The 25,922-nt window shown below is 51.4% G+C and overlaps 9 protein-coding genes across 9 annotated transcripts; 4 read left to right on the plus strand and 5 right to left on the minus strand.

The window, feature by feature from the left end:
* Positions 1 to 795: 795 nt before the first annotated feature.
* T069G_03779 (uncharacterized protein) lies at positions 796 to 4,128 on the plus strand (the record flags this gene model as incomplete). Its single annotated transcript, XM_056170989.1, has 6 exons — positions 796 to 973; positions 1,066 to 1,211; positions 1,262 to 1,355; positions 1,426 to 1,654; positions 1,729 to 3,968; positions 4,037 to 4,128. 6 exons carry the CDS (start codon positions 796 to 798, stop codon positions 4,126 to 4,128), a joined length of 2,979 nt encoding a protein of 992 aa, XP_056031881.1.
* Positions 4,129 to 7,252: 3,124 nt separating this feature from the next.
* Positions 7,253 to 8,089, minus strand: T069G_03780 (uncharacterized protein; the record flags this gene model as incomplete). Its single annotated transcript, XM_056170990.1, has 2 exons — positions 7,253 to 7,809; positions 7,963 to 8,089. 2 exons carry the CDS (start codon positions 8,087 to 8,089, stop codon positions 7,253 to 7,255), a joined length of 684 nt encoding a protein of 227 aa, XP_056031882.1.
* Positions 8,090 to 8,484: 395 nt separating this feature from the next.
* Positions 8,485 to 11,728, plus strand: T069G_03781 (tRNA synthetases class II (A) domain-containing protein; the record flags this gene model as incomplete). Its single annotated transcript, XM_056170991.1, has 3 exons — positions 8,485 to 8,560; positions 8,848 to 11,459; positions 11,552 to 11,728. The coding sequence occupies 3 exons, from the start codon at positions 8,485 to 8,487 to the stop codon at positions 11,726 to 11,728; spliced, it is 2,865 nt and encodes a 954-aa protein (XP_056031883.1).
* A 274-nt stretch (positions 11,729 to 12,002) lies between these two features.
* On the minus strand, positions 12,003 to 13,652 carry T069G_03782 (putative s-adenosyl-L-methionine-dependent methyltransferase domain-containing protein; the record flags this gene model as incomplete). Its single annotated transcript, XM_056170992.1, has 3 exons — positions 12,003 to 12,212; positions 12,281 to 13,257; positions 13,334 to 13,652. The coding sequence occupies 3 exons, from the start codon at positions 13,650 to 13,652 to the stop codon at positions 12,003 to 12,005; spliced, it is 1,506 nt and encodes a 501-aa protein (XP_056031884.1).
* Positions 13,653 to 13,976: 324 nt separating this feature from the next.
* On the plus strand, positions 13,977 to 15,293 carry T069G_03783 (pyridoxal-phosphate dependent enzyme domain-containing protein; the record flags this gene model as incomplete). The annotated part of the gene is made up of 1 exon (XM_056170993.1): positions 13,977 to 15,293. The coding sequence occupies one exon, from the start codon at positions 13,977 to 13,979 to the stop codon at positions 15,291 to 15,293; it is 1,317 nt and encodes a 438-aa protein (XP_056031885.1).
* A 436-nt stretch (positions 15,294 to 15,729) lies between these two features.
* Positions 15,730 to 17,036, minus strand: T069G_03784 (transcription factor s-II (TFIIS), central domain-containing protein; the record flags this gene model as incomplete). The annotated part of the gene is made up of 3 exons (XM_056170994.1): positions 15,730 to 15,738; positions 15,821 to 16,582; positions 16,893 to 17,036. 3 exons carry the CDS (start codon positions 17,034 to 17,036, stop codon positions 15,730 to 15,732), a joined length of 915 nt encoding a protein of 304 aa, XP_056031886.1.
* An 835-nt stretch (positions 17,037 to 17,871) lies between these two features.
* Positions 17,872 to 21,411, minus strand: T069G_03785 (XPG i-region domain-containing protein; the record flags this gene model as incomplete). The annotated part of the gene is made up of 4 exons (XM_056170995.1): positions 17,872 to 18,331; positions 18,392 to 18,921; positions 18,973 to 20,358; positions 20,431 to 21,411. 4 exons carry the CDS (start codon positions 21,409 to 21,411, stop codon positions 17,872 to 17,874), a joined length of 3,357 nt encoding a protein of 1,118 aa, XP_056031887.1.
* A 369-nt stretch (positions 21,412 to 21,780) lies between these two features.
* Positions 21,781 to 22,180, plus strand: T069G_03786 (LSM domain-containing protein; the record flags this gene model as incomplete). The annotated part of the gene is made up of 2 exons (XM_056170996.1): positions 21,781 to 21,891; positions 21,974 to 22,180. 2 exons carry the CDS (start codon positions 21,781 to 21,783, stop codon positions 22,178 to 22,180), a joined length of 318 nt encoding a protein of 105 aa, XP_056031888.1.
* Positions 22,181 to 22,571: 391 nt separating this feature from the next.
* T069G_03787 (eisosome component PIL1 domain-containing protein) lies at positions 22,572 to 23,965 on the minus strand (the record flags this gene model as incomplete). Its single annotated transcript, XM_056170997.1, has 6 exons — positions 22,572 to 22,745; positions 22,842 to 23,209; positions 23,265 to 23,448; positions 23,501 to 23,634; positions 23,771 to 23,831; positions 23,909 to 23,965. 6 exons carry the CDS (start codon positions 23,963 to 23,965, stop codon positions 22,572 to 22,574), a joined length of 978 nt encoding a protein of 325 aa, XP_056031889.1.
* Between the last annotated feature and the right edge of the window lie 1,957 nt (positions 23,966 to 25,922).

The following is a 25,922-nucleotide window of genomic DNA, read 5'->3' on the forward strand; positions in this document are numbered from 1 at the left end:
AACCAACACCGACTGTGATGCTAAACCAAATCAACCAGCACAACCACTCACTGCAGTTGGCCTGCCGGCAGTAGCTTCGATGCCCGCCGTGCCCAAGCCAAAGTACCTTTCCGCAGTGCCGTCGCCGAGAGAGTACCTGGCCCCAGCTGGCGCACTCGCGCGCTTCCCACCAGACAATTTAGCATCTAATCTTAGTCGCATAAAGACCCGTAGACTGGCCCCTGGTCTGGTCGCTGGTCTGGTCGTGTCGCGCCCCTGAAAGGCAGACGAGCAAAAAGATTCCCACCATCTTCTTCGCCATCGCAAACAAGCGAAATCATCTTTTTCCTCAGTGTGCGGGACGGCGTCCCTTCTTGAGGATCGTGATCACGCCTTTTTGTGTGCGCGCTGGCTGCTTCCCCTCGTTGAAAGCTTCACTTCATCCGAGCCTTCAACAAGTGCCCCTCCTTTCTTTCACTTCTCTCTGTCGCCTTTGTTTCTTATTCAACCCACGCACTTATACGACATTCGCAGCGCGAATTGATTGCCTTCTTCTTCTCTCCATTTCCATTGTCGAGGCCGGTGGTGTGATTGGCTTCTCGGCAGGCTCACATCGCTTCGCCTGGGTCCTTCGCCCCAGACTCGGATTTGCTTTTCTCTACTTCTTCTGTCTGCAGGCTATAATCCACCGCTTCTTGACAAGCTGGAAGCTAGCAGCAGCAGCAGCTTCCTAACAGCATATTTCTTTCTTTGAATGATTTATGCCAATCGTTGCATCGACAATCCATTCTCCAGTCGCTGATAGAATTGCCCAAAATGCCTGGCATCTTCTCTCGACGCAAGAAGGACGCAAAGTCCAAGAAGAACGGACTCGACGACGCAGATTTACTTCCGCAGAAGAAACAATGGGACGATGCTTGGACTCGCAAGACGGTTGAGCCCGAGGAGATTCGAGAGCTTCTGCACGGCTGCTGCGAAGAGCTCAAGTCGCGAGGTAGGTCATTCACCAAGGCTGGATGTTAGGCAGCTTGTCACGATTCTGGTAGTTTCTTGCGCATTTACCTTTGACTAACGATTACGCTGCAGGCCTCGATCATCCATTCTTCCTGCTCCCTTTCCGACCGACTTCGAACCCCAGCGCCGTTCGCACCTTTGTTCGAAACTTCTTCAGCCAAGACCCTCCGATTAGCGGGGAGATGCTGCTCCAGGAGCTGCGCATGACAGAGCCCATGGTACGTATCTTTGTTTGCATGGCAAACCGGAATGCTCACAAAAAGTACAGGTCATCTCGGGAGTCGTAAAATGGTGCTGGAGCCGTCTTCACGGAGGCCTCGTTGGCTGGGATGCGTATGAACTGTTCAAGGTTGGAGAACGAGGTATGTGATAGGGACTACTAATAAGCATTTACGGTTACATGCGGGTGCTGACTTTCTGGTGCTACCCAAGACTCCAACATGGCCCGCGATTCCTTCAAAACGTTCATCCCCCTCAGCGTGGAAAATGCGGCGCGCCAGCAGATAATCTTCGATTTCTTTGGCCTGATAGCGGCAGTCGCAGCTCATGGCAAGAACAATGGCTTTGGTGGGCGCAAGCTGTCTCGTATGGCCTCGTGGTGGGCCTTTGACCACAATGATACTGGTAAAGGTTTCGACGGTGGTTATGGGGCATGGCTTAGGTACGACGACGATCTGCCAATTCTGAATACGGAATATCGATGGAGCTTCATGCTAATATTTTTCGTGCTTGCAGTGCTGCCGATGCCACCAGTCATCTCTTTTTCGCTTATCTGAGGTCGCTTTCCCCTGAGCAGAACCCCACAGGAATCACCATGCTGCCCAGGTCTCTCCAGAAGCTGCTTCAAGAAACCGAGTATCCTCCGCAGAGGCCGGAACTGCTTTTGGTCAAGACCAAGAAGGTGGTCATGATTGTTGACACAGTTTCCCCAACCCCGTTCGCCTTGTTGCGCCGAGCAAACCACTTTCAGTATCGCGACTCCGATAGCGAACTCCAGGAATTTTCCAGCTACGAAGACCCAGTGCAGGCACTAACAGACGAATGCCAGCGAGTCCTCAAGGCAATCTCATCAGCTAATCAGTCACAAGCGTCGAGCGTCAAAGTTTCTACGAGCTTACGAGATGCCTCTTGGTCCCGATTTGAGGATATTGGTTTCGCCAGCTCCCTGGAGGAGGAAGACGATGACGAAGGAAGCGTCGTGCCAAAGAGAAACCAACAGCTCAAACAGTTCCAGGGCCTCCGCAACAGCCCTCTCTCCGGCGGCAACGGATTGGCACGCCCGACTACGCCTTCGTGGGCAGACTTTTTGTCGGCCGGTTTTGTCGACGACAACCAATCAAGGCCCAACTACCTGCTGCCTCCCGACAAAATTCTCCCTCCGCTATCGCCTGATAGCCGTCAACACAGCTCGCAATCTCATAACCCAAGGCTCGAGAGCGAACGTGATGTTGAGCCTGGAGAGCTCGCAAGTATTAGGGTTATCGACCTGGACGACGCTTTTTGGTGGGTGTGGATGACCAGTCTTGCACCAGAGGAGACCCCGGAACGCAAGTCGGCTTTTGGCAGATGCGCAGTTGTTGAGACTTCCATCCGTGGTTGCCGCTGGCTTGTTGTGGAGGAGATCATCGCAGGAGCAGCTCCTGATGCTCAAGAAGGAGCCTATATTGCGGAAAAGAAGGGATTGTTTTCATGGACAAAGCGTTCCAAGACCGTCTCTCGACGCAAGAAGTCTCTTGACAAGAATGACAAGACTACAACCGCCAACGCCAACGATAGCAAGGCCAGCATTGGCCCGGATGCTCATGCCAGAGTCCAGGCAAAGGCTGCCCAGCTGAGAGCTCAGCAGGACCGGGAGGAGAACCGCCCGGCGCCTGTTGTTCGCCGCGGCCGCACAGATGCCGAGTTGATGGCTGAAAAGACTAATAGTGTTATGACCCTTCAGCCCCATATTCTGGGCGAGGCCTCCTCAGCCATGAAGTGGGTTAAGAAGTACGACAAGGGCACCATCAAGGATATGTACATGGCCAACGACAACGCAGGTCGAGGAAACGCAGTTCCCGAACCTACCGAAAACCACGAACCTTCCGGTGACAATCTTCCCTCGCCCGCAGTGCCTCCCAAGGATAGTCTTTTGACACCGGCTGCCTCGCCTTTGCCCCATGGACACTCTGCCTTATCATTGGTTCCCGAGAATGTTTTGGAAGAGGCGCGATCTCGCTCTCCTCTCCCGGAGCAGGCTCAAACTCCTGTGTCTGCTACTCCTGAGCAGCCAAAGGCAGAGCCTAGCCTACCAACACCGCCTAAAGAAGAGCCCGCTGCCCGGGTTACGTCGCCTACCTTTAATGGCAAGCCCTCGTCGTTCGATGCTCCACGGAGCCCCGAACCAAAACAACAGAAGGGTGGCTTCTTGAAGATCTTTGGCCGCAAGAAGCGTGCCTCCAAGAACTTGGAAAGTGTTAAGACTGATTTGAACAAGATGCTTGAGCAGAACGCTGGCAAGAAGTCCATCGAGAAGCCAATGGCCAGTCCTGCCGTTGTCTCCCCAATTGAGCAAGAACCGGACACGCCAGTGGACGGAGAGCCGATCTACGAGCCGATTTACGACCAGCCGGCTGACGATGATGCTGCAAACGATGATGCCCCTAATCAGCCAGAACCTGAGCACGATTTCTCAAGATTCGACCAAGGCCCTCTGGATGATGTGCCAGCCTTTGTCCCAGAAGATGATGATGAGGATGAATATGAGGATGCGGTGCCACCACCGATTGCTCGTCCTGCCCCCAAGTTTCCTTCGAAGCTGCCCGTGAAGGAAGCAACTCCTGCTCCTCCTGCGAAAGAAGGACTCCCTGCTGGAATTAGCCCAGGCATTCAGGACCGTTTTGCTCAGCTCCGCAAGAATGCGGCTGAGCGAACTTCTTCCCGCCCGGATGACTTCCCCAAGCCCGCAAAGACTGAAGGCGAGGATGGAGAAGAGAGTACGTCCTGATAACTATCCCCTCCTAAATTCTACAAATTAGCATGCAATATACTGACTTTTCTGCAGCAATCGAATCCCGAGTCGCACGCATCAAGGCCCGGGTCGCCGAGCTCACCGGCAACATGGAGGGCACATCAGTTCCTCTCCGTAATAACTGAGCGAACAAGTTAAACGCTTGAATCCGTTCGATTTCTTGTTATCAATACTTCTTCTCTTTACTATTTCTGCCGCAATTTGATACCACTCGTCGTCATTTTCCCTTGATCGCAACCAGAGATACGATGCAATGTGCAGCGTTTCATTTTTAATACTAGTCCATTCTCTCTCTTTGTCTCTCTTCCTCTCTTTATCCCATCTTTTATTTTCTTTCAGACTTATGTATGATACCACCCCAAAAATAGGAGGCGAGCGTGGGGAACGTCAAAGCAAGGGGACATGGGATTTCAGCCTTTTCCTACCACGCACGATTTTCATCATCTTTACACACGAAAAAAATCATGTTGAAAGGGTCTATGCGTATGGAATTTGGAACCTGTCTTTGGCGTTCCCCTCTCCTTCCTCTATCTACCTGCCGTTTTGATCCGGGATAAAACTGTCTGTCATATTTCCCTATTTTCTTTTTTCTCAATTTTTTTTTCCGCCGAGTTTCTTGATTTTGTGCTGTCCTCAAAAAGAAGAGCGTTGGAGGGTTCCATATGGAGATGGAAGATGATGAATGTCGTTTGATACATAGTCCCTCGAGGTTTTGAAGCCTGATATAGAACCTGAGAATGCAAGAAATACTACTCGTGCTTTTATACTTTTATACTGAGATATGTGACTGGACTTTAAGTGTTGTTGTGATGTATATATCAGGGGGGCATGACTACTCCTTGTCTACTTATGCAAAAGTAGACACGCACGATGGCGGATCTCCACGCTGCAGTTGACGGCTTGCGGCAATCGATCCCGAAGTCTGAATTAAGCAGAGGGCATTATGCAAAGTGTTTCTTACATAGTAGATATAGTAGATATAGTAGATATAGTAGATATAGTAGATATAGTAGATATAGTAGATATAGTAGATATAGTAGATATAGTAGATATAGTAGATATAGTAGATATAGTAGATATAGTAGATATAGTAAATATAGTAGATATAGTAAATATAGTAGATATAGTAAATATAGTAGATATAGTAGATATAGTAGATATTAGACCCTTTAACATCTATCTTAACCGCTTGTTGGTGGTAAATTTGCACGCATTGAAATGCTTGAATCTATTTCTCGTCGTTTCCATGGATGTTTAGCTCACTGAATGTCAGCCGAAGTGGCTTCTTCGCATCCTGGGTTTTGGGATCCATGGCTGGCTGAGTGATGAAAAAAAGAAAGAAAGAAGTAAAAGAATCAAGCTTCTACCGAGAATCAATAGAGCGTAAGCGGTGAAATAATAGCGGTAGAGTATGTGCGGCAGAAACACGAGTGCCTTGACTTCAACAAGTTCAGTTTGCAGCTGGTGGCAGCTGGAAGAATGTCACATGGTATTCATTTCACCTTCTTCTGTCCTATAAAATCTTCCTCTTTCTTCTTCCTTCTCTTCATCTTTTTTTCATCCTTGTTCTTACATTCGTAGCATGTTCTTCCTTCTCTGTCGACGTTATACTTCTTCCTACCTATCTCCGTCCATCACTGTCTACAACAAACATCACCATGTCGATGAGCAATTCTCAAAATGACGCCGACGATAACGCGACGGTATCTCCTGTTCGCCTGCTCCCACACAATAACCCGTGTCCAAACCCGCATTTACCTCCTTTGATCATTGGAATTGACAATCCATATGTCCAACAACCAGGAGGTCGGAATCAAAAATTTTACGTTGCCGCTATTGTGGCCTACTAGGATCAGGCTACAAACATGACACAACTTGATCAGAACGAATACTTGAGCTTGCTTGAAGCGTCATATTTCAAGATGAATCGTGATACTAAGCGAGGGCCTTCTCATCACCCTCTTTATTCGAAGCTACAGAATGAGCCTACATGGGCTAAGTTTGTTTTCCTTTCGGCGCTTTACCCAGAGATCCAATTTATCGAAGGACAGCCAACACGATTTCAACAGCAAATGATGTCAGTATTCAAATCGCTTCGCATAGAAGATAATTATAAAAGCTATATGCTTTACGAGTCAACTCCTCAGCGCGATGACCATCAAGCCGAAGTATTGTCGTCGCCCCCATCCGGTCCTCACCCCGATCTGCTAGACGCAATATCAACTATACAAAATGCAATCATGAAGCTGGATGAGAAACTTGACGCAACAAGAGAGGAGATGAGACAGCAACGCGAGCAACACGAGAAGACTATGCAAAATGCAATTATGAGGCTGGATGAGAAGTTTGACGCAATAAGAGAGGAGATGAGACAGCAAGGCGAGGAGTCGAAACAAAAGTTCAAAGGGAAATCGAAAGAATCCTTCAGCTATACTCTTGAAGTGTGGCCGAAGTTGTCGACGTTGCACGCAATAACGATATGACGGCGATCAAGTCGGAAAATGCGTCGACATCTGCAATAGAATCATATATGGAAAGGCGATAGTCGGACACCGACTTGAGAGTGCTGCCGGAATTGAAGTCGTTGATTCCACGATCCGTCAAGCGGTGAACTTTTACTTGAATAACACCCTCTCTTCTTTGCATCTGACCTGAGGGATCAGCTTTCTTTTGCTTTTGCTATAAAAAGGTGCGTTGCGGCTATAGGAGGTTTTCATAGGATTGGGCTATGGTAGTATGAACATAATAATAGTCATGGCGATTTTAAAGAGGCCGCTCTCTCAAAGCGGAAGAACCCAATGTGATTACTTGCTGTCGTAGTTGTTTCATGACCACATCATACTAAAGTAAAGAGTAAATATTGAACAACGGGGTGGTAAAACAGGGTGATGTTGGAGATTGAAGTTCATAGATGTCGGTGGATTGGGAGATGTTTAAGTCTTTTGGGGTGCTGTGAGAGGCAAGGACTAGGTTTTGGGCTCTCCAAAACGGCAAATAATGCGTATTTACTACGGATAATAGTATCCTGATAGATGATGGTCAATGTACAGGTTTTGGCGCTGAAGCCTCTTAAAAGGCAGAAATGGAAAGGAAGCCAACTTGCAAAACGCCGCCGACGAAAAAAGAAAGAATCAAGACAAAAAAACAAGTCAAAGCCAATAAAGCAAACTCCCAGAATGTTGAACCCTCGGGTATAATGCACGTATATCGTCACTCGCTGCGGATCAGTCATCTTTGGTCTTGCACTCGTTAATCAACCTCCATGGCATCGCACGGATCGTCCACGTGGAAGAACGGAGCTGGCGCAGGGTCGCTGCGCGGCATCGTTACGGCGGGGGTCTGGAAGTATGTCTGAGACGCCATCTGAGGCGGCATGACATTGTTGGGTATCTCGTTGGGTATCTCGTCGGGCTTGGCTATCTTCTTCTGCTCCTCTCTCGCTCGATGTCGGGATTCGATGATGGCCCTGCGCACGCTGTCCTTTTCTTCGGGCACGGATAGGGACTTTGGGTCGCTGTAGAGGACCAACTGCATGCCAGCCAGCTCGCCCTCGTCGTTGGCCAGGATGTGGCGCGGGATGCGGTTCTCACGCAGATGCTTCTCGATGTCTGGCAGGAAGACGAGCTTGCCGTCGTCGTTTTCGCTGTCTGAGGAGAGCTCGGCGTCTAGGTCGTAGATGTACACTTTATGCTTGGAATCGTCGACTTGCATCGTCTCGTTCTCATCCGACGTCGGCTTGGGGCATGTTGACGATGCGGTGGCAATGGCCGGTGTTTCGGCCTTGACGTGGAGCTTGGACTTTGGCTCTGTCACAGGGCGTTAGCGAATTGACCGCTTACGGAGGTGGTTGGAATGCATTGGGCCGCTCCAACGTTGGAAAGAGAAAAAAAGAAACAAGAAGATGAGAAAAAAACAAAAATAAACGAGAATCAACCAGATCAGCTGCAGATCTCACATACCTATATTGAGCCGGCTGAGGCGCTTCGACAGGCGCTCGCGATCCGAGTCGAGCGTCTCGGCCTTCCTCTTGCGCCGCTGCCTCTCCATAGTGAGGATGATGCCTGGCGCGGGCGCGGTCCCCAGCATTGTCTGTATGGTCTGTTTGTTCCGTTCCGCCCTGCTTAGCCGAGCCGAATTGGAGAACAAGAAAAAAGAGTCAACTGTTACGGAATGCCGCCGTTCAAACTAACTCGCCGATTGCATTGAAGCCCCCCGTGTGACTCCCGTCTGTGCTGATGCGGACGCTGGCAAGGTCGCGGCTACAGTGCAGCAGCTCGGCCAGAAGCGGGCGACAGACGTCCTTTGTAGGCTTGAGTCACTCTTGTAGAAGTTTCTACAAAACCCACCCGCCACAACCCCGCCGATTGCTCTCCGAAGCATCGCATCTGCACCCTCGCCTTCGTCTTCGCCTTCGCCTCTGCACTTTTGCAACCACGCGCTTTGCTCTCCAGCCAAGAACTCAGACTCAGACATTCGCAAGCATGGCGGGCAACTGGCCCGAGGCGCAGGTGCGCAAGACCTTTTTCGACTTTTTCGAGCAGAGGGGGCACACGCTGGGTAAGTGGTGAAAAAAAATATTGAGCCGTTGGACAGACATCGCCATCACCCCTCCAGAGTGGCGGGGTTGGCTCGGCTTGGGGGAAATGAGACATCGCCAACTCGCGATGGGCCGCAACGACAGAAACAAGATGCTGGTTGATTATCTGCAATGCTTGATGTCGATCTCGTCTTTTTTTTCATCGATTGCATTGCCTGCTCTCCATCATTCAACCCATCGCGGCGAGCCATCCATCGTCACCCAAAACTATGACTGACACATGCTGATTTTTTTGGTTCTTCTACAGTGCCCTCTGGCTCCGTCGTTCCTCACAATGACCCGACCCTGCTCTTCACCAATGCGGGTATGAACCAGTTCAAGCCCATTTTCCTGGGCACCGTCAACAAGTCCGACCCCATGAGCAACCTGAAGCGCGCCGTCGACACCCAAAAGGTCATCCGCGCTGGTGGCAAACACAACGATCTCGACGATGTCGGCAAAGACAGCTACCACCACACATTTTTCGAAATGCTTGGTAACTGGTCATTTGGCGACTACTTCAAGAAGGATGCTATCGAGATGGCGTGGGAGCTCCTGACCAAGGTCTATGGCCTTGATCCTACCCGGCTCTACGTCACATACTTTGAGGGCAACCCGGCTCTCAACCTCGAGCCCGATCTGGAGGCCAAGGACTTCTGGCTCAAGACTGGTGTGCCTGAGGATCACATCATTCCTGGAAACATGAAGGACAACTTCTGGGAGATGGGTGACCAGGGCCCCTGTGGTCCTTGTTCCGAGGTCCACTACGACAAGATCGGAGGACGCAACGCTGCCAGCCTTGTCAACATGGACGACCCCATGGTTGTTGAGATCTGGAACCTCGTCTTCATGCAATTCGACCGACAAAAGGATGGCAGCCTCAAACCCCTGCCTGCCAAGCACATCGACACCGGTATGGGTTTCGAGCGTTTGGTCTCTGCCCTCCAGGATACCGCTTCCAACTACGCCACCGATGTCTTTACTCCTCTGTTCAAGAAGATTGAGGAAGTCACTGCCGCGAGACCCTATACCGACAAGTACGGCGCGGACGACGTTGACGGTATTGATACCGCTTACCGAGTTGTCGCAGACCACATCCGAACCATGTCGTTCGCCATCACAGACGGCGCCGTGCCCAACAACGACGGCCGCGGCTACGTCATTCGACGAATCCTCCGACGTGGTGTCCGATATGCCCGCAAGTACCTGAATGCCGAGATTGGCTCATTCTTCTCCAAGATTCTGCCTGCCCTGGTTGAACAGATGGGCGAGCAGTTCCCTGACCTCGCCAAGAAGCAGGGAGACATCAAGGAGATCCTCGACGAGGAAGAGGAGGCCTTCTCCCGAACTCTGGACCGCGGTGAGGCCCAGTTTGAGAGATATGCTGCCAAGGCTGCCAAGGACGGCGTCAAGAAGCTGGAGGGAGATGTCGTCTGGAGACTCTACGACACCTTTGGCTTCCCTGTCGACTTGACCAAGCTGATGGCTGAGGAGCGAAATCTGGACATTGATGAGGATGAGGTTGCCGTTGCCCGTGAAAAGGCTAGAGAAGCTAGCAAGGCTGTCAAGGATTCAGTGCAGACATTTGCCAAGCTTGATGTTCACAAGATTGCTGAGCTCGACTCAGAGCTCAAGGTCGCAAGGACAAATGACGATGCCAAGTATCTCAGGGGCGACAGCAAGGGCAAGGTTCAGTACATCTTTGATGGCCAGGCTTTCGTCAAGTCGACCAAGGATATCCCCGCCAACACCGCCATTGGCGTTTTGCTCGACAAGACCAACTTCTACGCAGAGTCTGGTGGTCAGATTGCCGACACTGGTCGCATCGTCATTGACGATGTCGTCGAGTTCAAGGTCATGGATGTCCAAGACTTTGGTGGATACGTCCTCCACAGCGGTTACATCGAGTACGGAGTGCTTTCTGCCGACGATGAAGTCATTTGCGAGTACGATGAGCTTCGCCGTTCACCTATTCGTAACAACCACACCGGCACACATATTCTCAACCACTCCCTGAGAGAGGTGCTCGGTGAAGATGTCAACCAGAAGGGTTCCTTGGTGGACAATGACAAGCTGCGTTTTGACTTTTCACACAAGACTCAGGTCAAGCTCGATGAGCTGAAGAAGATTGAGGAGCTTTCAAACAAGTACATCCGCGCCAACTCCAAGATCTTCTCCAAGGAAGTGGATCTCGACCTCGCACTCAAGATTGAGGGCCTTCGTGCCGTCTTTGGCGAGACTTACCCTAACCCCGTGCGGGTGGTTTCCATCGGCATGGATGTCGACACACTGATTTCGGACCCCAAGAATGCTGAATGGAGGAAATACAGTGTCGAGTTCTGCGGTGGCACCCACGTCGACCAGACCGGCTTGATCAAGGATCTCATCATTGTCGAGGAGAGCGGTATCGCAAAGGGTATTCGTCGTATCATCGCATACACTGGCGAGGCTGCCCACCAGGTCCAGCGCGAGGCCCAGCTGTTTGAGCAGAAGCTGGTTGACCTTGAGGCCCTTCCCTTTGGCCCCGAGAAGGAGGCCCAGGTCAAGGCCGTCTCACAGGACCTTAGCCAGCTGGTCATCTCAACACTCACCAAGGATGAGTTCAACCAGCGTTTCCAGAAGATTGCCAACGCTGTTGTTGCCGAACAGAAGAAGAAGCAAAAGGCAGAGTCCAAGACTGCTGTCGACACCGTTGCCAAGCACTTTGAGGCTAACAAGGAGAGCCAATGGTTTGTGGGCCGACTTCCCATCAGCGCCAACGCCAAGGCCGTGGGCGAGGTCATCAAGCACTACCAGTCCAAGGACAAGTCAAAGTCTGTCTACTTGTTTGTCGGCAGCCCCGAGGAGGGCGCTGTTGCCCACGGAGTTTACGTCGGAACTGTAAGTTATTTTCAAACCAACCCCTTTGTCGTCATATCTCATGAGAGACAACATCATATGAACATGTCGCTAACATTGAATCTTTTTTTTAGCACTTGTCTTCGCAAGGTGTTACTGCTGAGCACTGGGCCGCCTCCGTGTCCGATGTCATTGGTGGTCGCTCAGGTGGCAAGGAGCCATCCCGCCAGGGCCAGGGAACTCAGCCGGAGAAGATTGACGACGCTGTCGAGACTGCTCGGAAATGGCTGAGCGAGAAACTGAAACTGTAAGAAGTTTTGTGTATTATATATAGGAGCTATGTTATGCTTTGTTTGTTGCCAAATTGAGAAAAAAAAAGAGGTACATATGAAATTGGGAGAATGGGTCTATTGGGTTGATGGATGGGCTATGGGTAAACAGGTAGCGCCAGATGAGTAGAATGATATATCACAATTATTCATCTGAAAGTGGAATCGATAGATGTTGATTTTGTGCTTTTCAAATGCTCGTAATTTGTATTGATACAAAGTCATCAAAGTCGGTTGAGATGTCTATATACACTACTTATACAGTAACCATGACACTAGCGTTTCTATAATGCGAAAGGAGAGGATTCTCTCCGCTCCGCGTCTCCGTGTCTTCGACATAGGCCCACCGACGCATGAAATCTCCGTGAGACATGACGCGGGTCAACTTGCCGGTGATGGCCCGGTAAATAGCCTCGGTGATGTTGAAGTCTGTGGGGAAGAGAATGTCAAAGTAGCCCTGGTGAACCTACATTTGTCCAAACAGGTTAGTTTACGCTCATGACGTATTTTGATGTGATCTGGTTCGGAACTTACGAGAGGGGTTGTGACGGGGACCATTCTTCGCTGGAAACGGGTCTGAACGACGGGAGCGTTGAGGCCCTTGATAGCCTGGGGGAGAGCGTCGAAATCGGACGTGAGGAGACGGTGCGCGGGGAAGTACTTTTCCAAGACGTCAAAGAACTGCATGAGCCTGGTGGGGATGAACTCGGCGTGGGAGAGGTTGGCGGCAAAGGGCATCTTGGTAGATAGATAGCGGAGAAGAGGGTTGGAAGGGTACGGCTTGGGGTAGTTTCCGCCGGTGGCAGCGTGGCGGACGCGGAAGAATCTCGCGGCCAGGGGATCCAGCTCATGGACGTAAAACTCGTAAAAGTCGCCGTCTCCGTCGATGAGCACGTGGCCCTGCAGCGGCTCCTCGGTGGTGACGTCGTACCGGATGCCGTCGTGGGAGAAGTTGTCAAAGACCTCCATGGCGAGGAAGAAGCACGGCGAGGGGACGTAGCGGTCCCACTCGAAGATGGACTTGTTGATGATCTCAACCTTGTCCGCGTGACCTCGAGATTCGGCAGTCGAAAGGAGGTGGCGGTTCTGCATGGCGGCGAGGGAGGAGGAGATTTCGATGATGTTAAACTTGGTGCGGGCATAGACTTGGGGGTCGGCGGCGCGGATGTAGTCGAGGATGTTGAGCATGAGGGTTCCTCGCCCGGCGCCCATTTCGAAGATGAGCAGGTCGTCGTAGGGATACGTCGTGAGGCGGTAGTTTGAGACGAGATATCGGGCAATGGCCTCACCGTAGTATGGCCTGAAGAGCTCCGTGGGCGTGTGCCACAGTTGTCTTGTCGGGCTCTCGCCTTCTTTCTCGTCGAGCAGGTCTTCGAAGTCGGTGTATCGCTGACCCAGCTCGGCCTGGAATTCTAGCTCGTCACGCATGGCATTGAAGTCGAAGGGGTCGCCCGGGCTGAAGATGACGGCCTCCTTGGAGAAATAACCATACGAGGGATTGTACAGACTGTCTATGGTTTTGTCCATTGTCAGTCAGCCTTTCCAGATCTCGGCATGTGAGAGCGCATGAGGCAACACAACACATACCGTCTATAAAATCCCGAAGCAGCATCTTTACTTTCCGCGGCCGCTCCGTCCTCTTCTTCAGCTCCTGCAGCGAGATGTACGGATACTGCGCAAACTCTTCTCTTCGGTCCTCAGGCAGAATATGCGTCCTCTGCTGCCAGCGACTCTCGTTGGTCTTCATGCCGCGATCAATCGACGGTCTTGTGCCGATGCTACGACTCGGCTGCTGCCTTTGTCTGCTGGCCAGGCCACTGCGCAGGCCATTGCGCAGGCCTTGACATCCGCGAGGACGATGTCGAAACAGCTGCCGGAAGAGATGGGCCACAATGGGAGAATCCATGATGGCAAACGGTCACGATGCCTTCACAAGGTGAAATGTTTCTCGTCCCAATCAGGCGCTGTAGCTACTAATTGGCAGATCCCGCAGCTATGCCCGGAAAGTGGTTTGTTCCGAGTAGGGCTGCCCCGCGAGTTCTCGGTACGTACCTTTTTTCTTTTTCTGCGCTGTCGGCAGGGATCAGCAATGACCTCAGAAGAGACAAAGTTTAGTCTATCCTACAGAATTTATCACCTGTTCATCTATTGTTAACCTCAATAGCCTGCAGAAAAATGAGGGCATTTTGAACACAATTATGTCGAGGCATATCCGGTCACGGCCAGTAGCATGTCATTGAGCGATCATCCCAAGGCCTATGGCACGGCAGCCATTGCCGTTGCCTTTACAGCCGGCATTATCGCTACCCTGGGATTCAAAGAGCTGTATCCCGAGCTCGAATCCCGCTACCAGCACAAGAGCACCAGCCGTGTGAATGATCGCAGGAGATCAAGTTTCTTCTGGGGAGCGCCGGTGAAGCTTGAGGATCATGAGCCGAAATCTTCGACATCTCGGTCCGCTGGAATAGCAACAAATGGCATTGAAGGCTGCATCGGCAACACGCCCCTCATTGAAATCCAGTCTCTCTCCGAAGCCACTGGCCGGATTATCCTGGCCAAAGCCGAGTTCCTCAATGGCGCTGGAAACAGCCCCAAGGACCGAGTGGCTCTCAACATGATCCTGGAGGCCGAGAAGCAGGGCCTCTTAACGCCGCATCAAGGCGATACCATCTATGAAGGAACTGTGGGCAGCACAGGCATCTCACTTGCTACCCTGGCCCGCGCAAAGGGATACAAGGCTCACATTTGCATGCCCGACGACCAGGCATTCGAGAAATCGGATCTTTTGATTCATCTAGGTGCAACCGTTGAGCGAGTCCCGGTGGCTCCAATCACCAGTCCTGATCATTTTGTCAACTTGGCTCGAAGGCGTGCCATTGAGCACACGCGATTTTCCGAGGATGGCAGCAAGGGCTTCTTTGCGAATCAGTTTGAGACGGAATCCAACTGGCAGGCCCATGTCGTCAGCACAGGCCCAGAGATTTACCAGCAGACAGACGGAAACCTTGACGCATTCGTAGCTGGCGCAGGAACTGGCGGAACGATATCCGGAGTGGCAAGATACCTAAAACTCGAGGCCAAGATGAAGAATGTCAAGGTCATCCTAGCAGACCCTCAGGGGAGCGGACTGTATAACAAGATTAAGCACGGCGTCATGTACTCGCCCACCGAGAAGGAGGGCACCCGGCGCAGACAGCAGGTCGACTCCATGGTGGAAGGAATCGGCATCAACCGAATAACCAACAACTTCGAAGTCGGCAGAGACTTGCTTGACGATGCAGTCAAGGTGACCGATGAGCAGGCGTGCCGTATGGCTAGATGGCTCGTGGAAAATGACGGCATCTTTGTAGGAAGCAGTAGCTCTGTGAACTGCGCCGCTGCTGTCATGGCGGCAATGAAGCTGCCCCCTGGGAGCCGGGTCGTTACCTTGTTGTGCGATTCCGGAACCCGACACTTGAGCAAATTCTGGAAGAATATCAAAGAGATGGGCTTGGAGGAGGGGGAACCCACAGATCTATTTGCCGAACTGGGTATATCAAAGTCATGATGAAAGGCCTGGATCTGACACTGACCTTTATCCTGTAAATAACGGAGCCAGCTCCGTAAGCACCATCACATGTTGCCCGATAAAGAATGATTGATAGAAAACCGGCAGCAGTGATCTATTAGATGATCTAGATAAAACATATTGCATAGCCTCGCGGCAACACCAAGTTCATGATGTGCACGCCGACGCAAGACATGCTGAAGAAGGGGTAAAAATATGATGAAGGGAAAACACTACATCGCGCCCGAAGGTCTTGAGTTCTTCATATTATACCCGAAAAAAAAAAGTAATCAATTTTCCATAACTCCCATCCCGAAAAAAGTTCCACCCCATTCGCTCCGTAGGAAACATCAAGCAAATCGAAACAGCGTCCTCATAGTCCTCGAGGCAGACGTGGCGCCTTTGTTGTAATTTTCTCTTTTTTCTCGTTGCCTCCTTATGAGAACTACAGAACAAGCCTCGTTAGTACTATTGTAACATGAGAAGGGGGAAGGGGGGGGGGGGGGGGGGTTGAATAGAAAACATACCTTCCACCGGTTGCCGCAATTCATACACTCGCAAAACGTCGTCATCGGTTCATCAGCACTTCGTGTCTGTGCCTGGGTGTAGCTGACCCTCTTCTTCTTGCACTTGCCGCACTCCAGGCTGTCGCTGATGCTCTTCTCCGCCATCGGAACCTGGGCCTTCTTCATGTTCTCCTTCTCCAGCTCCATCTCCATCTTCTTCCGCTCCTCGCTCTTGAGCTCATCGTCCGTCATGCTAACAAAACGATCGGGCGAGATGTCTCCTGACAAGACTCTCTTGCCCAGGTCCCGATTGGACTTGCTCTTGAGATTTTGGAAGAGCGATCGAATCTTCTTCTTGTACTCGGCGCCCTCGCCGTTGAGCAGGGTGAACAGGGCGCTCTCAACGGCAACGGCCTTGGCGATGACATCGCTCTCGGACTCGGTGGATCGGTAAGCAAGGCCGTTGTACAAGAGGCCGATGCACTGGTTGCGGACGTTGGACTCGGTACGCTTGATGCTGACGCCGTCGGTGTCGAACTTGCGCTTCTCGGGGTCGCCCTTGAACGCCTTCTTGGCGCCGCTGGGCGCGGCGTTGGCGGACGGGTTGGGCGGAGATGCGGCGGCGGGTGCTGACGGGGAGCCCATCTTTGCCTTTTGCAGCTTGGAGTTCTTTTCCTGCTCGACGAGCTTCTTCCACTTGATGACGAGTTCGGAGGCGGCTCGAGCAATCTCCTTGTTGGGATTTGACCGCAGTTTGCCCACAAAGACACCTGCGCGCGTGGCCTGCAGTTTGCGACAACTAATGTCAGAAGAAAGAACAACGGGCAATGAAGACATAAAATGAGAGCCATCATCATGGTGACGAGAAGCTGCGATTAGAGGCGATGCCTGGGGAGCACAATCGGTGGGCAGTGACGAGGGTGGGCATCCAAACGTGACAGATAATCAGATCGAATGGATCCTGCCCGAACATGCATTCACGGCCCTGTATAAGAGGGCGCACACATTCACAGCCTCGTCTCTGCCCATTCCCAAGCATCCCCTCTCGTAAAGGTAGAACGGCCGCAAAAAAATGGCGACAGAATCAACGTACCCGTAGCATCTCCTCGGTCGGTGACGCATCCTTCTTGAGCGACTCCAACAGCTTCAGCGCATTCTCCGGCGGCTCGTTGGCGGCCACGACCTTGGTCAGCGCCTTTACGCGCGACTCGAGCTCACGCTGGTCCATGCCCGGCATTGCGGAAATTCTCGGTAACGAAAACGATTCTAAAGCTGACGATGATGATTCGAAAGAGGGCAAGACAAGGAACAGCTAGGCTTTTCGGAATTAGGGAAGCAACAAAAAGAGCAAGACTTGATAGGGAGAAAAAAAAAGGTAGCAGTACGGAATCGGGATCTACTAAGTTTCTCTCTCTGCCCACGCGGCGCGCGGCGAATCAATCGTCGCATACGGAGTTGGTTTGGACGGCTGTGGGCGGGACGAGGGTCCGGGGTTTAGCCGCCCGATTTCGTAGCAGAATGCTTGAGGCGGGTCACGTGGGGAGCTGCCGAGGTTGGCTCTCTTTATGCCACAAATAAGGCAATACGGGAAAACACCAAGACTGTATCAATGATATGGTCTTGCTTTTTATAAAGGAGTTTTATGCTCCCTTTTGATGATAAGAAAGAATATTCATTTGCATATGAGATACGTAGACTTTGAACTACGCCTTGGATGCTGGTTTTGTGAAGCTGAAGCGGGCACGTGCTCATTCTTTGAGATGCATACAAGTTCGGCTTCCTCATTTCACGCTCTGAATCTGCCATATTTTGAGTTGGGTGCTCTTCGTGGTAACTAAATAATCATATATGAATAGCTACTCTACAATTGAATGAGAAATATGACTGATGATAAGATCAGATGCACGATAACTACGGGAAGTGGCTTCTCAATATCCCATTTTGGTTATCCAACAGCCGGGAATTCATGTGAAGTGCTACCAAGATGTCCTTAAGTTGGGCAATAGGAAGCTGGATAGCCGCTCTTTCAATCTAACCTAGAAAATAATTCGCAAGATGAACTTATACATCTCTCAAGCATGCCTCTGCCTGTTCGTTTTCCTACGTTTGTTAGTCTCTGAACCCTCCCCTGATTCCGGAGCCTCCTCTTCCCCAGCCAGATTCGCCCTCAGTCTATCCACCGCAGCCGCCATTCGCTTGCTCCCCTGAACTCTCTGCCTGGGAGCAAACGTCTCCCTTGCGCCAGCGCCAACACTCCCGCCAAAGAACCTCGTAATGTTGCTCTGCGTGCCTTCAATCTCCCGCTTGTTCATGTCCCGAATCACCGGCACGAGCACCTCATCCGTGCGCTCTTTGCCCCATCCGATGGTGGCCATGAGATACTCTCGCAGCCCTGCCACATCAGGCACACCCCATTGAAACGGCTCCGTGCTGCTGTCGACCATTGGGTGAAGGTAGGCTTCGTAAACGGCTGGACTTGGGAAGCCGAGCGGCAAGAAGAGCTTAGTGGCCTGTGACTTGCGGAACTTGCGCCTGAAAGAGGAGGATGCATCGGCCTCCTTAGGCCGCGTTTGGGATTGGACCTCTTTCCACCATTCACGGAACCTGTCGAGGCCATCTTTGCCAGGGAACTCGGATAGAATCTCGACGGCCGTAACCGGACCAACGCCAGGCAGTCCTTCTGTGTAATCCGACCCCAGGAGCTGAGCGAGGGAGATGAGCTGGTCTCGAGATAGGGACATTTCTTTATCGAGGTCTGCGCCGACATAGCATTCGACAAATTTGTTGCTGTTAAACATATTCTTGTAGACTCGTGTTCCTCCAAAGAGAAAGGTGTCAGAATCATCTGTGACGATGCCGTCAACCATGCCAAGCCGTACCAGCTCTGCACACTGCGCTTCTGCTTCCATTGGCGCGGTGATATAAGGGATACCAAAGAGGCGAAGCAAAGCCTGACACTCTGTAATCATGGTCTGAGTCACCTCGTCTGCGTCACGACGATCCTTCTTCTGCTGATTTCGAAGTGCCCTTAGTTCTCGCTCATAGTCTTCTTTGTTTTGCTGCGTAGACTTCTTGTTCAGTTCACTAGCGAAGCGTGCATGTTCCTCTGCTTCTTCAGCCATCTGTGCTAGGAGTTCTTCGTCCTCAGGGTCACTAAACTCGTCGTATTCTACCTCGGCAAATAGGTCATCGTCATCCGCAATGCCATCTGCTGGAGGTTGACCCAAGGGAAGGCTTTCAATTAAGAAAGCATCTGCTTGCGGATCTCCCTGAGCTACTGTGCTGTCCGCTGGCTGGACGTCTTCAAACTCAGGTTCGGGTGAATCATGGCTCTCCTGCGGTTCAACAACCGGTGGAGCAGTGGGAGCCTCGAGTATGGGAATTTCTTCAAACTCAGGCTCGGGCGATTCGCTCTCTACTCTTCCCTTCTCCTCAGGAGCAGGCTCATTTGTAGGTGGCTCGATGTTTAAATCATCCTCTGGGACTTTGTCGACCGTAGGGCTAGAAATCGGTGCCGGTTCTGGCGATGGTGGTATCTCAATAATTTTGACATCATCGCTAGCATCGTCATCCTCATCCTCAGAGGGAATTTCGATCAATTTATCCCGTAACTCTTTTCGTCGAAGGTTTTCTTCTTCCTCCGCTTCAGCTCTATCCTGAGCATTGATTTCTCTTTCAACGTCTTGCTGTTTCTTGATTGCTTCTCGAATATCTGTGTCATCATCTACTAGCCACGGAGGCAGCGGCTTGGGGCCATCTTCTTGCTGAGGTTCAACAACTTCGAAGCCGCCGCCTAAGCCATCTTCTTGTTCTCCCTCCTTATCCAGTTGTCCGTCATCTCCACCCGCTGTAACCACAATTGGTTTCTCTTGAGGCGTCTTTTTCTTAGCAAACAGAGATGAACCCCAATCCAGCTTTGGAAACGGAAGCGGTCCATCAAATGGGTTCTTCTTATTCTCAAAAGCTGGCTTTGGTTGAGGTTTCTTCATCTTCCGTGACTTTGCTAGGATTGCCTGCATATCGTCATCACTGTCGCTCTCTTTTGCCTTGTCCTGTGATACTGGGACTTCTTGTCGTTTCGGAACAGCTGCATTGGCCCGGTTGTTCACAATGTGCGCAATCATTGAGCCACTACTACGACCGATAGGCTTTGGCGCTTCCACGGCTTTTTGAGTCCACTCAGGCTCGTCTCGGACGTCATCATCCACATCGATGTTGTCTTCTGACTCCCGGCCAATCCCGTGCTGGCTCTGCAATGATAAAGCGATTGCAAGATTGAGATCATGCTCCTCTTCTGGATGCATATGCTCCGCAGGCTGTTCCTCGAAAGTATTTTCTGTCGGATCCAGTCTTCCGCCAACGAACAAAGAGTCTTCGTTGGCGCCTTCGTCATTGACAGCATCCTGTCTGTGGCTTGCGTAAAATTGCTGTCGTCTGCCGCTTATATCTTGAGCAGCTTGAAAGCTTGCAGCATCTGACTGGGACAATTTTGGTAGTCGATTGACGCCCACAATTGGCACATCTTCAAAGTCTTCTTCTTCGCTCTCTTCTTCCTTTGTCTGGTATTGAAATTGAAGGGCATCCACATCAATTGGCTTGTGGGCTTCCCCAACATCTTTGTCTTTGCTGACCACTCCAAGAGCCCAGCCTCCTTCCACACCCTCGTTCTTCACCAAGATGTATTCTCGATCTCTTTCTCCCGCAATACGTGCATTGACACCGAGGGTCAGGTCAGTGCCTGACATTCCGATTTCATACATGAGTCGCTGCGTCAAGTGATTTCTCTCCTGAACTCTTTCAATTTGAAATCTCGAGAAAGCCATGCGATCAGGAAACATATCATCAAGCTGTTCCTTGCTCAGACCCATTCTGAGTCGACTCCTCAATCTCGCCGCGTTGAGAATGTTGTACCGATCTGGCGGCGGAAGGCTCTTGAAGAAGTCGCCGTCGAAATCAATCTTGCTAAAGTCGTACAAGTTGATGTCTTCTCCGTTGTTGAATTGGCGTGCATATTCTTCCAACTCCTCTACGCTCATGATTCGAGGATCGTCTGGCTTTCCCATTGATGCTATCCCACCCTCGATTTCTGGCAGGTGATAGGCATCTTGCTTATAAAACTTGCGATTTCGCAGCCTCTCTTGCTGAGACATGCCAATCTCCTCAACGTAAACCAGTTCGTTGGCATTGGGTATTTCTTCTTCTGGTTCTACCGGGCGCGGTCTCTCCTTTTCCCTTTTGCGTTTTTCCTCCTCTTCCTCTGCGAGTCGCTGCATCTGAATAGCCAGAAGCTTTCCAGCGGTCCGGACGGCATCTTCTCGTCTTCCCTCTCGCCTCTGTTTGCGCTTCTGAATGGTTGCTCGCTTCAATGCTGGAGCGCCGCCATCAAACACAAAGACGGGTTGGATACCGAACCACAGAAGCTTGCAGATGCGCCGAAAGAACCCCACAATATGAGAGTTGCGAAGCGCATTGCCTTCTTTATCGCGAACAGCCTTGAGGAACTGGTAGATCCAAATCGATGCATCCACGGCCAGGCGCTTTCGATTGAGCGTTGCCAGATTGGTAGGCCGTGCACACGGCTGGATCACCGTCCAAAGCCCGTTGACACCCATTGCGAGAGTGTGAGCCTACTGATAGCCCACGACTGGTTGGTTTGGCTAGTGAGGCGGTGATGGCATTGCGATGGGGTTTGTGCGAGGTTGACTCGCTTCCACCGCAGCCGTAGAGGCGGAATTGCAAGTACTCGATGCAATTCGGTGTGATGAAGAAGAGTTGAAGATTCACGATGATTGATCGACTCGTGCAGTGACGCTATTGTAGTCAAGGCAGTGGGGCTGCCCAGTGCAGATTCAGCCCTATCTATTGGCCAGCTCGACTTATCGCAGCGTCCCTCGGCCAGATCAGATGCAGCTTTTCCCCCACGCTTTGATTCTCTTGCACCTCCATCCCTGCGCTGCTCCAAGCCAAGGCTAGTCTTCACCATGGATAAGGATGAGGCTCATGAATATCTTTCGTCTCTTTTGAACCAGAGTTTGCGCGTCTACACCACAGATGGCCGCATGTTTCGAGGCACTTTCAAATGCACAGATCCGGTTCGTTTCCCCGAACAAAAAGAAGAACAGGCTTTGTAGTCTATCGTGTCCTGGATGCTAAGTCTGGTTCTCGATGACGTAGGATAGGAATATTGTACTGGGAAATACGCATGAATACCGTCAGCCTTCGGAAGAGGAGCGTAGTGCGGCTGCGGCAAATGCCTCTGGTAGCTCAACCATCCTGGATATGACGTCTCGATATCTAGGCCTAATCGTTGTTCCGGGACACCACATTGTGAAGATGGAGGCTGAACAGTTCTTGAGCCAAATGAAAACTCAGTCTGTATGAGGCCAAGATGGAATGGCATCTGCATGTATATATAGCCACGAAAGATGTTTCTTGATAGAAGCAGGGCGGCGTTCTGGGGTTTGTGCATTCACCTTGGCCAATTAAAGATTGGCTACGCAGAAATGATACAGCGGATATGATCAATGGAGTTATTTTTACTTCATATAAAATTATGTAACTCATACCAGGTATTAATGAATAGCCACGCGCCAAAAGACTATTCGAAAGAGACTAAAGCACATTGACCCAACCGGTGATTGTTCCAGCCTTGTCCAAAACTCCCCCGCCGTTCGGCGGCATTCAAATCGAAATTATTGGCGATTAGCCCTTGCCCACCAAGACTGTTTCCCCTTTTGTTGTTTTGTGTTCGCACGGGCGGTAAGCCGGCTTCTTAAGCTGCGAGGATTTCTTGAGTGCGACCTCGGGACTCGCCGTTCATTCCTCCGTCACTGCCCAGGGCAGAGTGACGCTCTTCCTCTTCTTCCTCCTCCTCTTCGGCGTCACTATCCATTCTCACTCCTTGTTGTTGCTGAACCCAAGAGCCGTTGTCGTTCAGCGGCACGTCCTGGTGGGACAAGTCGTGACCTTCTTCTCTAGCTCGGATGGTGTTCCGCCGCCGTTGAGAAAGATTGCGGGATCGAGTAGAAAGCTTAGAGCTCACGGCAGCGTTGGAAGTGACCCAGTTAGTAAGAGCATCTTCGCAATCCTGGATGATGGCCTTGCTAGCTTCGTATCCGTCATACGCAGCTCGGGTCTCGCCGGGGGTCACGGGGGCATCATCGATGAGGTCGAGCAGATGTTTTCCATAGCCAGCAATAATGGCAACCTTCTCGCAATGCTCGCGGAGGGCATCAAACTGGTAGATATAAGCAGCCTTGACCTTTTCGCGAGTGATATTGGAGAGCTGAGCCTCTGCCACGAGCGATTCGGCCTCAGCGCGGACCAACTCCTGTTCAAGCACCACAATCTTGGGAGAGTTTGGTTCTTTGTACTTTAATTGGGCGATTTGATCGGTGATTTTTTGTTTGCCTGGTGAGGTTAGCATGTGCTATGGACCGTCTATTCGACATGGGCTTCGTCTTACGGTCTCGGCTGGGCTGAACCGACGCCTCAATGTTGCGGATGCTCTTCATGGTAATGCGGTATTGGTCGTATCGGTCAACGTACTGGTCCTCTAGCTCGCCAATTTCGTAGAGCAAAACGCCGATCTTGTCGGTGACGTCAGAGACATCTTCGTCGGTAGCCTCGCCCCAAAGGGACAATTGTTGCTAACACACGTCAGTTTCAGCAAGATGATGATAGATGAGGTGCAAAACATACAGCCACTTCCATGCGCTCCTTGGCGACAAGCTCCATACTTCGCATAACGTTTTTCTCCATCTTGACAAGCTGGGACAGCTTCTTGGCCAGGTCTGGCCCGAAGGCGCCACCGGCATTGCGACGAAGAGCATGACCTGCACCAATGATTAGTCGGCGTAAACACAAGTCTCGCAGTCAAGACAGGCGTGAAATGACAACGATCGAAGCTAGAGTCATTCGATCGGTGCTAGCGGGGTAGCACAATGCTAGAAGAGCTATCGCAGCACTCACCCAAGCTTCCCTTTCCAAAGAAGCGGCCGGACTTGGTGGACGACGGCGGAGGAGGCGGACTCTATTCATTCATACTTGTCAGTCCTTGAGCTCCGACAACAAGAGGTCTCAAGATGGCAGATGCCGGCCGATCCATACCTGGAGCTGCGAAGCCGTCGGCGCGCGGGACTGGCGCATGGAATATGTTCGATGCATTTTGGCGGTGCGGCTGAGCGCTAACTGCTAAGAATTGCGATGCGTGAAGATGTGGGAATAGAATAGACAATGGCGATGCGACAGGGATTGGGCGCACGGAAAATAGCCAGCAAATGGTGTTTGTAGGCGGTATCAATACGGGAGGAAACCTGAACAGGCACGGGAGGGGACGGATGGGGAGATGATTATAAGAATGTCACGGCTGGCTACTTTTTTGGCGGAGCTGGCGGATCGTCATCGGCTGGACAGCTGTTGCGCCTTCGCTACGTCATCCCCGCAGCTCAGGAGCCTGTTTGAGCCTTGACTGAAGAGGAGTCCTCTATCAACCCAGCGCTAGACCCAATCCAACGCCTCTGGTACTACGGCGACGACGTCAGATCAGGGTCCGGGACCAGCGGACCAGAGTGATAAGGCGGGTGATTTTGGGTACCTCTACCTGGCAGCTGTCCAAACTGCATGTCTCAGCCGGTGTGGACTCGACTGGAAGATTCCTGGGCTGAGACTCGGCCGCCCGTGTTGTTGGCCATGATGCGCCATGCCGCATTCAGTTGGAGGACGCTGCTGGGGAAGATGCTAGCGCGGGCTAGGGGAAAGTGAATCGAAGCACAAACTCATTTCTGCTTTTCTTGTTTTTTTATTCTGGGGGGAAGCATCTGACAGAGTGAGACACGATGCGTCATGGATTGCTATCGAAGTAGTGGTAGTGGAGGTCAGTCAATCCATAGCGCTCGCTTCTGTGAGTACCTGTGGAGGATTGATCCTGTTTACCTGTTGCAATAGCCAAGCTATTCTCCATCTCGCTGTTTCAATTGGCAACATTACCAGCTTACAGAGACATAATAATGATGTGTAGCTTCTCTGGTCCAGAATCAGTTGGCTCAATGCATAGATCACAGAAAGTAGGGGTCCTGCAGCCTCGACTCCCGCAGTGGGGGGGGGAGTTAATATCCAGAGCTGTGAAATGGAGACACATCTCATCTGCAGCTGTACTCCGTATGTAAACCTTGTTTCCTTGACAGGCGCACATCAGATGCAGAATCTGCAAACGTGGAAATTAATCCCTGATGCTGGGAGACTCGCTTAGCCCTTTTGCTCCTACGAAGCAACTCTACAGCCTGGCGAATCCATCCATATCTGGACGGGGATCCACGAGAGCCTTGGAGTTTCATGCAGGTACACAGCTCCACATGCTCGGCACTTGGACTTACGAAGTACGATAGTAGCAGCAGTAGCTTGATGACATATCCATCAGATCTGATTCTCAGACTATGGTTCTTCTCAGGTGCTAAGGTAAAGATCCCGTCTGTTTCATTACTGGTGACGGCGCTTTACTGAGCAGAAGAGGAAGAAAATGTACAGTAGTACACGCCACCTGGGCAGAGGAATTGAAGGTTCCCAAACAAGTGTAGAGCCTGGGTTGATAAGCGTCCACTTTGGCGATAGTGGCTGAATGGATACAAAGAAAAAGCCAAAAATCTCTAGGAGGCACTGAGAACAAAGTCGGCAAACACAAAATCCGACATGTGTTGATGCACAAGTACCAACATATCCATTATTCTATGCAGACAATGAAGCTGGTCTTTGCTGTAATTCATCCCGTGCCCCAGAAACGCGTCTCCGAATCTGGCCTAGCCGACCGATTTTCTTTGTGGATTTGGGGCATAAACTCTGGCCAATCACCAACAGCCCGGCCCAGCCAACCAGGGCTCGCGTGCTCCGGGGCTCTCAATTCAGAACGCGATCTGGAAGCCTCTCGATTTCGCGATCTCTAATACAATCCCAAGCGCCAGGTGTTGGGTGACCCTTTGTTGATCAGCAGCGCTGCATTGCATGGAAATGCTCTGCTAATACAATCCCCCCTCTTCGGTGCAGCGGTCGCTGGGATTGGGCTTGTGTTGTGTTTTGTGGCTTGGGCTCAGGAATCAGAGGCGGCGCCTTGCAGTTGCAGTTGGACCAC

This window comes from Trichoderma breve, chromosome 2, assembly GCF_028502605.1.
Source record: "Trichoderma breve strain T069 chromosome 2, whole genome shotgun sequence".
NCBI lineage: Eukaryota > Fungi > Ascomycota > Sordariomycetes > Hypocreales > Hypocreaceae > Trichoderma > Trichoderma breve.